Here is a 13582-nt window from a genome sequence, read left to right on the forward strand (position 1 = left end):
TACCTGGTTCTTATGGATCATTAGCATGACTGCAGTGTGCTGCTCCCAGTTTTATGGTAATTTTTAATGATCATGGGAAACTCTGGCACATAGCCTTCAGTGTTTGCCTTTGCAATTTTAAAAGGCCTTCTTTATCTGCCTTTACTAAGAAGTCAAACATCCAGAGAGTGAGGGACATAACTCCTAACAACAGAAAAGGATTTTATCTGAATTAAATATCAAGTTAAATAATTAGATACTGTCTACTCACCTGGGTCTGTTGAATATCACCATGGGTTGCTTGTAGGACTGGCTGAAGCGAACTTTGAACCATTCAAGTTTCTCCTTTGATACCAGTGTGAGACATGTAAATTACTGGTAAAAGGCAAAGGCAAAGAGCAAAAAAATAGATATATATTTTATATACCTATATTTAAACATAAAGAACAGATGTGGACATTGTCGACCTGTAATTTTCATTCTAATGCCAAAGCATTCTATTAGTCACAGTCATACTCATCAATGCGAATGATGGCATAAACCAGTATGGTTAGTAAACTTGCACATGAAGTTGAGAGAGCTTGCAAAACTTTTGAAGGATGGGATCAGAATTCAAATCAATGTTTAAAAATCAGAGATCTAACCACAAGGCTCTGTTGAATTTTGTTCTTCTCTACTGTTTTTCTTCAAATAAGGTATTACACTTGCATAGGCATGATCAGCTGACTAGGCAGCACTTCTTCAGAAATTAATTTGGGAACTTTAATGACTATAGGGCAAACATGACCCAACTCTATCAAGCTACTGCAAAAAAAGACAAACATCTTAGTAGGATGTATAAACAGGAGCGCAGTCAGTGAACCCCATGGAGAAATCTTTTCGTTGTGCTTAGTAGGACCTCGACTGGTGTGTTTGTGTCCATTTTTGGACACTGGAAGACTGTCTCCATTTTTGGTTCTGTTGGAGAGAGTCCATAAGAAAGCAGCAGGAATGACCAGTGGTCCAGAGAATGTGACCCACTAGGAAAGATGGGGAGTTGTTTAGACTGAAAAATAGGAGACTGAGGGAACACATAGTAGCAGGCTTCAATTATACAAGAGACAGTTAGAAAAAGAAGGGGAATAATCTGTAATGATAAGAAATAATGGGTTTAATTGCAGCACAGAAATAGTTATTTGTCAGCAAGGCATGGTAAAATGAGGATCGTGAGGCAGTTGAGTGGATTTCTTGTGAAGCCATGGAGTCTCTGTTATCACAGAACTTTGGGAACATATTAGACAAACATGAGAAATAATATAAATAGAGTTGATCCTGTCTAGGGACTGCAGGGTGAACTCGATGGCTTCTTGAGGCCCTGCCCAGGCCTGTTTCTCTTTGGGTTATTTTAAGAGGATGAGCTCTCTTCACCTGCCTTTGCTGTTGACCATATCATTAAATCTGTTACATACAGAAAATTAAAGGATATGTGGTTGTGTTCTCTTGTATTTCTTCAAAAGGCTAGTTGCAAGAAAAGGGTTTTTTTAGTAAGTTAATTTATGTATCCAAGGAGGGAAGCTTGTTGTTCTTTTCCAAGGAACAGCTTTCACACTTACACTCCCTGCTGTTCTGTGTCTCAGAATCCTTGGATACTTGTAGCTGATTATTATTTACTAGAAGGGCATATTCTGCCTTTGAATACTATTTATTCGATACTATGGAGAAAAAGAGAATGTTAGTTCTTACATTCAAAATTTTCTTGAAAAATCAGAGCAAAACAGTGCATTAAGAAAATAAGATCTCAGCAATTTGGAATCTAGATAAGAGAACAGGTTTGTCAGGTTTTATTCCATGTTGCAGAATTCTTGTCATGGCCATCTAAAAATAGTTATTTACTGCTACAAAATATGCAAGGCTACATAGCTCTCTGCAGAACACACACACATCTATTATTAATTGGTGTTTATTTGTGTATTGCATCAGTATGTTAGAGGTTGTGATCTCTTTGTGCCTGTATGAGACAAACAGAACAAATAGTTAAGAGAATTGACTGCTCCATTTAAAATTCGGAGCACTTTTTTCTTCAGATGGTGTAGGAGAACCAGAAATTTAGGATCTTGTGTTCTCATCTGCCTACTAAGTGTATTTGCTGAAAAGAATAAAAGGGAGGGCACATTAATTATTTTTTTAAGAAATTTCTGGTATCCTTTGTAGTTCTTGAGGAAGATATTTCACAGATGTATATTCTTCTTTTTCTTTGTTAGTGTCCATAATGGAAAAAGGAAGCACAGTTTTCAACAGTGCTCAAAGGCTGGAAGTTGTCAGAAACTGCATCTCGTTCATTTTTGAAAACAAATTTTTGGAGACTGAAAAGGTAATAAAATCAAATTTTAATTCTCCCAAAAAAAACCCTCTGTTCTGTTAAGGAGAAAATGGAGACTGGCCTAATCACAAAGTGTATTTTGAAGTCTTGTTTCAAATGCTAAGGATTATTTTTACCATTTATATGAATGAAGGAAGCAATAAAAATAATCATCTAAATGCAATATTGTGACTAATGTGAGGCTAATGGATTTGAAAACCTGGTTCCAATACTGCATGGGTGAGTTGAAAACTCTTTTTGCAAAATTTATTACTGTTGTAAGTAGTGTTGTCCACATAATTTTTTTTAAAGACGTGTGTGTATATTGGTCTAGCAGTATTAATTAGAAGGAATGCAGACAAAAGGCACACATATGTGCTCCAGTGTTTAACAACCAATGCTCTTTGGAAATTTTCAGTACAGTAAATTTTGCTGGTTTTAAAAATCAATAATTTTATAGAACTCAGAGGTGAATATAAATATTTGGCATGTATGTATTCACAGAAATGTGCTGTTGACACCCTTGACATTCTTATTTTCATTAAGAAGTTGCCAGGTTTTGTAGATTCTGTCCATAGAGTTTTCAGTTATTGATTCTAGCACAGTCACTCAAACTTACAATCAAATCTAATTCTACAGATGAAAATGACTAAAATTATTTTAAGAAATTTTTTGAGTTGATACTTTGAGGAAGTATCCCCTGTATATCTGAGGCTGTGCAGCTCAAGACAGAAAATGAGCTTTGCTTGATTTAACAGTTATGGTATCAAAATGCAAGTGGGAAAAGTCCTAATAAAATGTGTAACTCTTTAAGAGCTTTGATCCAAGCAGAGCACAGTAGTTTTTAACCTCTTTCAACTTCCAGGCATTTGGGAAAGTTCAGTGGGTTTTTTTGTCCCTCTGCATGGTAAATTTGTCCTTAGCCAATAGGCTGCCTTTTCTGTTACCTCCAGTCTGAAGGGCCACAGCTGATAATCACTGTTGTAGCATTTGCTGTATCTTTAAAACGTTGATATTAAGATTCTATTGGCACTGCTTTAGGATAAACTGCATGACAATCTAGTGGCCTCATTGCTATGAGAGGTATGGCACTTCTAAACCCATTTGTCATTCATTGCTTATCACAAAACATGCTGGTTGGCCTTGATAGGCAAACTCCAGTCCTGGCCTGGCTGTACAGAATAGGGCACTTGCTTTCATGCACAATAATCCATTTCTGATTCACACCCATTCAATGCCTGTCCATATTAAAGGATTTCTTTTATAGATGTAGGTGAGAAATGCTGTTTAATGCATTTGGGAAAAAAAAAAAAGGGAAAAATTTAGTACTTGGTAACTCAAGCAAAATCAACCGTTATATGAAATTTAGGTATTCAAACTAATGGGTAATTTCCAAAGTTACTCTTTACTGTCACTTGCAGTTTCTTAATAAAAAATGAATGCCATTCAGTATGAGTAGTGCCATTTAATTTCATTTCCATAAAGTCATATGTTCTTCTGTGCAGACCCTGCCTGCAGCTCTGAGAGCCCTGAAAGGCAAGGCAGCTCGGCACTGCCTGACTCAGGAGCTGGGCCAGCATGTGAAAGAGAACAGAGCCATCCTGGACCACCAGCAGTTTGACTACATCGTGCGCATGATGAACTGTGCTTTGCAGGTACTCTATGGCAAGGCTTTGGCCTTGCTGCTCTTGCTCTTGGTAGGTAGATAAGCAAAGTTGCTTAGAGGGTTGTGGAGAAGCAAAACAATTAAATTACTGGACAGTGTCCTGCAGTGATGTAGCAGGTACTACTTGATGGTGGATTTAAGATACTTTGTTGTTGAAAGAATAAAGGACAAAACTCTAAGGTCTGTGCAGAACTGCCTGATAAAACAAACAGAAAGAAAACTGTCCCCATTGTTAATAATTTAGATGCAATTTTGCTTTGGTAAGTATTGAAATTATTTAACTTAATGGCTTGAAGTGCTTTTTTAATGAGTGGCTTTTCCAGGTAATTTTCAACCCAGAGTTCCTAAAATGTGTATCACCCACTGCTCAGTTAAAAAACCAAAAGTTTGTCTTCTTTGTCATCACAGAGTTTGAGAAGAAAGCATAGTTTCTGCTTCTGTGGCTCATGGTGGCAGTTCTGCTTGTCACAGTTATATCTTAGTTTATCAGAGACTCACTGGAAGTGTTTGCAGTTCATCTCCTAAATTAATTCTACTGACAAATTATTTTATGCTTAATAAGCATCAACATATACTGGCAGCTACCTGTGAAAACAAAATACGTGGATGACTGCTTTTGACTTCCATTTCAGTAATTGTTCTGTTTTACCTTTACTTGTTCTCAATTCATCATCTGAAATATGTTATAGACTCACATGTTTTCCATCTGCTGTCTGAGAATGTAGTAGTATTTTTCTTCATTTGTACTGTGATCACATTTAGTTAGAATTTTTCTTTTGTTGACCCTAAGTTATTGTATCAAATTAGGGATTTGATGGAGGCTTTAGTATTTTAATCCCACTGTCCTCTAACCTAAAACCCACTGAAATTGTTTTACAGCATTTTGTTGACCCACATTTTTGAAAAGGTGAGTGCTAAATGCAGCTTTCACTGAAGTGTAGAAATAAATTAACATTGACTGAGCAAATGCTACTTCAGGTCACCATCAAATGCAAGTTTTGGTGTCTGTTGCATTTCTTGTTTGTTCACAGTAAGATATTTTTCTACTGCTGTGAAAGAAGTTCTTTTTTGCCTGGGCAGTATTCTTATGAACAAAATTTACCTGCAGTCAGCAGATGAAAACTGAAGTCGACTGGCTAAAATTCACAGCTTGTAGAATCTGCTTTTTGGCACAGGCCTTGGCCTTTTCCAAGCCCTAAGTTTAGCCATAGAGTTAGAAGAAAATTTGAATTTGTCTGTGAAACTGTATTCCTCTGTCCAAAGTCATGACTAATGGAATATTGCACCTGCAACGTATTCCAGAGTAAGAAATTTTCTTTCAAACAAGCAGGCAGGATTGTCTAGATGTGTCATAGATTTTTCTTCTATTTTGGTAATTCCTGGGTTAAAAAAGAATCCAGATGATTTTAGACAATAGGAACAAAATACAAATCCCCTTCATTTTTGTATCTGATAAAAATGATAGCAGAAGAAAATTAAGTTTGCTTTGCTGAAGAAAGAAATACTGACATAAATAATAAAAGCCAATTTTGCTCTGGAGGAAAAGCATTTTTTTTCCATACTGATGATTTGATGTCCCACGAAGAACCTTAAGTTCAAGGAAATCAATGTGTCTGAAGAGTTACAGAAATTAAAATAGGCTTGTTTTTTCTCAATAAAACTAACAAATATAACTCAGATCATGGAGGGGAAAGAGATCAAATAAGGAGGAACAGTTTTTATGCCTTCACCCCCCCCCAACAGATATTTTCATATCTTTGAAAATATGAAATGAAAGTTTTCATTTTTCAGGAGTAAACTTGGCCAGTGTGAAAACAGCTGAACTCCTGACACTGGGCAGTGAATTAGAATCCAGTATTTTTAACATCTACTTTTATGACATATGAAGTTATTTATTAAGATAAAAACATGATTTATACTTTGTCTGTGCACTTTGCTCGAGTGTGTTATTTGAAACAATGAGTAAATTGTGACATTTTGGAGCTTCCCTGTATCAATTCAAGAAAAAAGCACATTATCAAGAACTTAAATAAGTTTGCCCTTGCTGCAGTGGGACTCAGCCAGTCAGCATTTTGCTGTAGACACATGAATTCTGTTAGCTGCAGGTCATAAGACCAAGTAATTTAAGCAGAGCCTGTTAAAAGACACAAAAATCTAATTTAAGAAATGTGGTCTTAACTGGAGATGTAGTCAAGCTTTAGGGAAATACCACATTAATTATTGATGGGTTTTTGGGGAGAGTTAGGTTGCAGTAGGGCTTTAAGACCTTGCTGAATTACTGGAATTTTAGAAACTGCTGCAGTCTTACCACCAGTTTTTAATGGTAACGTTGTTGCATGTTCCATTGGCTTCTGCAAGATGCAAACTGAAATATTGCTGGGACTGGAGGCACCGAGAGGGTGATCCAACAGCAGGGGAAGGGAAAGGGAGAGAGAAAGGGAAAGGATGCTGTGGCAGAGGTGGGCAGAGCCCTGGCTCCCTGCTGGACACACTGGCGTGAGGGGGGATTTGTGTGCAGCAAGCTCCAGTGCCATGGCTTGCCCTGGGACACCACTGTCATCCAGGTGGGAAATCTGATGCTCTCCAGCTACCAAACCTCTGCTAACGATGAGGTGAATTGCTGAAAACTGAGAATTTCAACAGATGCAGGTTGGCCATTTCTGAGAAGTGTCTTTTGGACTGAATTCTTTGTCTTACTGTGAAGTGCCATGTGTCACAAAATCAGGAAAATTGCACTTTGCAAGATTAGTGCAGAGCACTCCATTGTTAGTCAAGATTTTTTTGATTGTTTAGTATCAGGGTTTTTTTCTTTTAATAGAATCTATTTTTTTTTTTTTTTTAACTGGAGTCCACAAAAATAAAGATCAGATGCTCTTTCAGAGCTTCTGTAAACTCATTTTGTGCATGAAAATCAGTATGCTAACAAAATGCTAGTAATAATCCCACTGTGGATATTGCTGCTGGTCTCATTATATCTGCCTGCTACCACAGGGCTTGAGAAGAGATTAAGAAAGAAAAATAAACTCCTCCTGCTATTGCTTCAAGTGAATAGCTATTTTATTTTAATGAAAAATCACATAGGCTGTATTTCCCCAAGTATCTGATCTAGCCATTTTGCAACTGGAAGGAAGGGAGAGTGGTATGTTACCAATTTCTCTAGATAAGGCAAAACTTGAGCTTGCCACATCTCTAGTGTTTGGCAGCTTGAGTCTCTTAGTCCAAGAGGGGCATTCTTTTAAACTGTTCTTTTTTCAACTGATAACAGGTAGAACCTGCAAATTTTAATAGGCAGGTGATATATCGAGTAATACATTAGTGTTTCATGTTAATCTGCCTTGTTTAGCACCTGTAGTAGATTGTAGGAGGCTTTACAAATGCAGTTAAGGTAAGGTATGATGCAGCAAGTCAGTACTGAAGTGTTAAAAACATGCTTTCCTGTGTCTGGGAAGAATTGACAAACTACTGCTGCTGAAATGGAAATGAAAGAAGTATTTGTGATCGATTTTAGTAGTAGGCAGATGAAAATTACATGGAGATTGTAATGTTTGTTCATTAAAGCAGATAGCTTCTGAGGAGGGCAATTAAATCCCCAGTGACCTGCTTTTGTCTCTGCTAGGAGTTGTCATTGACCACTTGCTGAAAACTTTGTCATACACTGAGTAAGACTTTTTCCCCTGACAAATCATATTCTGTGGCAAACATTTAAATCAGCTACTACTGTCCTACAGTAGTGATTAATACCTTTGATAGAGGAACAGGAGCTTTATGTTCTGTTCCATATGTTATATGACTGAATCACTGTTAAAAACATCTGCAGTGTTGTTAAAGCTTAATATATTGATTGACAATTCAGTTCATTCAAAGTGATACCACTAAGATAAAAATGGAAAATTATAGCTCTAGACACTATTTCAGTCATACTTGCTTTCCTTTGCTGTGGCTACCTCAGAAAAATTGCAGTTACACATAAATTGCTATTTCAAACATTCTTCTTTCCCTTTTAATTTTCTGTAATATTTGCTGACATCTCAGAAAAAAAATACTTAACTTTTTTTTGCAACTAAAAAGTCTTTTTTTGTAGCAGGGAAACACTTCTATGTAATTATGTTTTCAGCAATACATTGTATTTTTAACACTTGTTAAAGAAATCATGGCACAATTTGCATACTTCTCCATTCATTTATTGCAAACGTGACTTGTCCAGAATTTCAGTTGTCTCCCTGACTTTGCTCTGGCAGCAACAAGTGAACACTGTATTTTAAAATGAAGTAGCACCTAATTTGATAAAGTGGTAGTTAAGGCAAGAAGAGGTCTGAAGACACTGTGGGAATGGTAGTTGATAATCTGAAACAATTTTTGTGTTAATAAAGACATTTGAAACAATTTGCATAAAATATTTTACAGTAACTATTTCTGGGGAAAGATTCTCTTCAGATAATGCAGAGCTGTGAGACGGCTTTCTTGGGTAGTTGGAGCAGATAAAACTTTTCATTTAAAAGGAAGAGCTCCAGGATGTTGTGATACAACACTGCCTCTGTAAGATGTTGGTCAGTAATATTGCCTAACTACATATTAATGCTTTTGTTTGGCAAATCTGAGTCTATTTGGAAAACACATCTGCCCCAACATCTGGATTCCTAATCTAGATGTGGTTAGAGCGGGAAAAATGTGCATAAAACCAATAAATACGTAAATACTGTCAAAATTCTGGTCTTTAGCTGTAGGAAAGGAATGAGGTGTTCTTGTGATGTGATTGAATCTGACAGTTACACAGTCGTCAATGCTGGTTTAGGATCTGCTCCAATAGACATGTGTTGTACAACTATAACTGAGAGAATACCTTTAATAGTGGACTAATTAGTCATTGTTTTAGTGCTTTAGGTAGTTTCTGATAGATCATTATGGCTTTCAATAGTGGCAATAACCAGATGTTTCTCTTTCAAACAGATTATACTGAATATTCTAAAAGTATACTTGTACTATACAGTATGAAACACAACTGTGGGAAGTCTTAGTAGCAACCAGGATGAAATTGAAAATGTAACCTATATTAGGTTACAACAAAGGTACATCTGGGTCATCATGTGTTCTCCAACACTGGCCAAAAGCAGAAGAAAGATAATATTAATTTTGCCTCTAGAACTTTGTTTGTGATTCTTCAGTGTTGCTTTAGTGTAATAAGGGCCTCTTTGTAGCACCTACTATGCAGTCTGTTGTGAAAGAAACTTTGATAAGCAAAATTAAAAACAGTGGCATTCTATAAATAATATTAAATTTATTTTTCTTAGGCAAATAACTTTTGCGTTATATTCTGCCACCAGATAAAGTTTAAAAACCTATCAGTCAGTTCTCAGAATTCAGAGGTTTGTGAATACTGTCCAATAACAAGAAAGATTTTATTATTCCTGAGAGAAAATCAGCTCGGTGTGTGTGTCATATGATTCAAATTCTTGGCAATATGAGGGTTACATGAACTAGCATTTCTCATATTTTATGTCGAAAACTATGTTGCTAAACATCTTTATTTTGGAGGGTTACAGTAGATTTCTCTCCTTTCAGACTTTTATTTCATGACCTGCCTTTTGTTACTCAGTTTGACTTGCATTCCTGGAAGCAGAGTCTCAGCATTCACATTTGAAAAACAATATTTGCAAATATTTAAAGCTGTCTTAAAGCATAGAAAATTGGACATAAAGAGAAATCAAGGGAATTTAACAAGGCCATGCTTAATTCTGTTAATTCATCAGTTATTTACAGTTTGATCTTTCTTATCGTGTTAGATATAGTAATGATTTTTAAGTGGGGAGAAAAAGGGAGATTCCTGTGTTTAAGGCTTGGACTTGAAACTTCCATACTGTATTGTGCTGAACATGATTTTGGTAGGGGGGTTTTTTCTTGTCACATCATGTGGTTTCTCTGATACGTGATTCCCAAAATGGAGAAATAACAGCTTTATCATCCTGCTGACTTTTTAGGGGTCCGCCTATAATATTTTGGGCTTAATAAAAGAAGTTGCTATTCCTGAGTCTTTCTGATAATGTCTTTTTTCCCAAGAGATTGCACAGTACCAGAATATCATTGTACTGATATTGAACTGATAGTGCTCATATAATTTTTCTAGGAAAAAAAATAGAAAAGATTGTATGGGTGATCAGTTTTCATTGTTTCTTTCTGCACTCAGAAGAACATACTCTTTGTCATACTCATCCCATGTCATTATATGATCACAGAGTCCTGGAAAATTCCAGTCAAGGACATCTCTTTATGAAATCCAGCAAACAGTGTCTTCCTTTGCAGAGCTGCCTGTGTCTGTATCATGGAGTAGGTGTTTCTGTGTGTGCTGCTGTCACAGCACTCTCAGCTGCAGGGCCAGTCAGCGTGTCTGGCACCACTGCAGGTGACCACTTTGGCACAGCATAACCATTCTGTGGGCCAGGAATCTCTCTGAGTAGGTGACAGTGTCCAGGGAATTCCTTGTTGCATCCTTGGGGACATGTGTGTGCGCAGTGGTGTCCATAGCGAGGTGTCTGGCTGGTTCAGCCTGTGTGTCCATGCACCAAGGGGGTTGTTTCCAGCTGTGCTAAAGTGCCTCTGTGGTTTTAGCAAGGATGGGTTTTTGATGACCAGGCAGCAGCAAACTATGGCTCCTTTTCACACTGGGGCCATGCCAGCAGTGCTGTTCAGGAATGAGCTCGTGTGTGGCTGGGAAATTCCTAAATTGCTGTTTCCCTGCAGACTTCCGAGACCCTACTTCTGTTAATCTTGACTTCTGCGTGGACCTGCCCTGCGTAACTATTGCACAAGACTGTTACTTAAGGAAAGGAAAAGAGAGGGATCAGCAGAAATGGGAGTCCCATGGTGTGCTGTCCATGCCTGCAACTGCCTTCAACTTCCCTGCCTTCCCTCCTAACTTCTCACCAAAACCTGTGGTGTTCAGACATTTCCTCCTCCCCTCAGTGTATACACATGTGTATGTGCATGTATGAGGACAGGGGTGATCCAGAGAGCCATGTCTGCTATATAGAGAAATATGTGCACTCAAATATAAACTCCGTCAGAAGTAGAAGTCAAAATGATCCCCAAGTCCTGCTCTGGTCAGAGCAGCCTTTTCAGGGTGTGAATCAATGTGTATCTCCAGCATGCATCTGGAGGGCTGTGATTGCAGGAAATCCCCTGGTTTGCCCCAGGTCTCTTGGTGCTAACATGAAAAAGGATCAAAAATGCTGGAATAAAAGCATGATAGTGTCCTACTTTCTCTTGATACAACTCACCGTAGATGTAACTTGATTTCTAGACCAAAGGGTGCAGGGATAATGTTTATGCCTTTGCTACAACTTTATGCAGTGACCAGAGCAGGTTCAGCCTTGTTTTAAGGGTCTTTGCTTAGCGTTATATAAAAATATCAAATGAAAGCGGGGTATTGGTTTTAATACAAGAATAAGCAGACCTGCACATGGACAGCAGTCCCAGCAGCTCCTCTGGCTGGTTTCAGCTTTGGGGTTTGCAGAGGAGTTTCCCTGAGTGGCTCTCTGGCATGGGTGAGGAGGGTGGTAAAATCCCAAATGGGTCTCTGGGCTGTTGGGCAGCTGGAGCAGGCTGTACTCTTCCTGGATGTCTCTTTCTTGTTGGCCTCTTGTTCAATCCTCTTAACATTTGCTGTTTGTGCAGGATGTGCTCCCCTGTTTGCTCCCACTCAGGTATCTCGCTGAAATCATGTAGCTCCTTGCAGTGTTGACATGGTAGGCTCTGACTGCTCTGAAGTGTTCATTACTGCTAATTGTGGCCTTGTGGTTGCCAAGTGTTCCTAATTACTCTGTGTTCTGAATATTTTTGGTCGTCTTGATGAAAAACAGGCGTGTGTTTGTACGCTACTTGCTGCTGTAAATAAAACAAGTCTGGGTTAGGAATTGTGTTACACTGCTGTGCAGTTGCTCTCCAGCCTGGCTGGGAAAGAGGTGGGCTGATGAAAGGTAGTAAAAAATAAACCAAAAGAAAAAGTATTTCATGTTGGAAAGAATAGGCATTTTGCTAATATAATAAGCTATGTGAAATCAGTGACTTCTGTTTTTACAAGTTTTAAATCTGTAGAAATAAGGAAGTAACACATGGATTTTTGTTTTTATCTTCTGTGTTATGTATGTTTATAATGTGTATTTCAGTACAGGTCCATAATTCCCTATAGATATGTGTTAGGTATGTGCATATGCACTTCATCTGCTCTGAGTACCATTTGATGTGTGCAATAAGTAACAGTATTGCACAGCACTGATTTACTGTACCCATTCAGCAACTGTACCTTTGTTGCCACACGTGCACAGTCTATTTTTAGGAAAAGGAGAGCCTGTGGAACGTAGTCTCTGATCTTCCTTCCCCTGCACTTCACCCTTCAAGTACCTGGTAAGTGCAGGTAGAGCAGCTGCAGCAGGACATCTCTGCAGGATCTGCTGCCTTGGCCACCAGGAGACACATGACATGCAGACAACTGGTTTGTTGTTTTTATAAGGAATTTTATAAAGGTTCTGTTTTTAAATGTTTGATTTTACAGGAATTTACATAAAAAATACTAATGGGTGGCTGTAAGAGCCTCATTATTTTTCACATACGGTCATTTCTGAAGCAGAAAGAAGGCGGAATATCCAAAGTCTTCTAATCATTTGTTTGCTGTCATGTTTGTGTAACCTTTGGTTTAAACAATTGAGATCTTGGCAGCTTGTGTTCAAAAATTGAAGTGTGATGCTGAGATAAATACTATAAACCACAGGCCAGTTCTGGGTTTTGTCAGGATTTTGTGTAAACTTTGACAAGTGCATTCATATGACAAACAAACAATAGTGAACTGTGGTTCATTTTAGACTGATTTTTAAGGAATAAAGCACAAGGATAGATTTCTTTACAGTAAAAGACCTACCTGTACTGTTACATTAAAAGTGTGTGCCCTTATAGAGCAAGAACACAAGATAAAGGTGTAAACAAAAGAACATTTGACAATCTGCATATGTTGTAAAAAATTCTTGCAGCTGTTGACATTCTTTTTCAATACTACAGCCCAGAATTATGGCTTAAAATAATTGGCTTTTAGGATGCATGGAAAATGCCATGTAAACATGCTTTAATGAGGATTATTTTTAGTAATTCTCTCCCTGTATGCAGTCACGGGGGCAGGCTTTAGTATCCAGTGATCCAACAAAGTATTTAAAAATTACTTCACCTAATGCGTACAGATAAAAGAAACAAATCCCACAACCCCCTTTCTCCACCTCTCCCCTAATTCTTAGATTCTAAAGTCCAAAATTCTGTTTGAGAGCTAGGAATTGGAACTGGATGTTTAACAGTCTAAAGTCCCATAGTGTTTGTAAGTGAATGAATTTATTTGATTTTCTATCCAGATTATTTGACTTTTGAGGACAAAAGCAACTTATTTAGAGTAAATTAAGTCCTTTAGTCAGTTGAACACCTTATAAAACCTTTGCTTGGAATGTTAATAGATTAAACATCACTTTAGAGAATACATATCCTTTGTTATATCTAAGTTCCATACAATTGGCATATAATATTCTCTACCCCTTCCGAGTGTATGGAACGAAATATCTTGCTAGATC

At 37.6% G+C, this 13582-nt stretch overlaps 1 protein-coding gene across 5 annotated transcripts in view; it reads left to right on the top strand.

Annotated features, from left to right (window-relative positions):
• Window positions 1-13582, top strand: part of SBF2 (SET binding factor 2) — a 228137-nt gene that overhangs the window by 139219 nt on the left and 75336 nt on the right. For all 5 annotated transcript variants that reach the window (XM_085063120.1, XM_085063121.1, XM_085063122.1 and 2 more), the window contains exons 15-16: window positions 2220-2329; window positions 3823-3972. In XM_085063120.1, coding sequence (XP_084919246.1) covers window positions 2220-2329; window positions 3823-3972 — 260 coding nt within the window. The remainder of the gene's footprint in view (window positions 1-2219; window positions 2330-3822; window positions 3973-13582) is intronic.

The sequence above is a fragment of the Lichenostomus cassidix genome, chromosome 5 (assembly GCF_008360975.1).
Source record: "Lichenostomus cassidix isolate B80296 chromosome 5, HeHo_3.0, whole genome shotgun sequence".
Lineage (NCBI taxonomy): Eukaryota > Metazoa > Chordata > Aves > Passeriformes > Meliphagidae > Lichenostomus > Lichenostomus cassidix.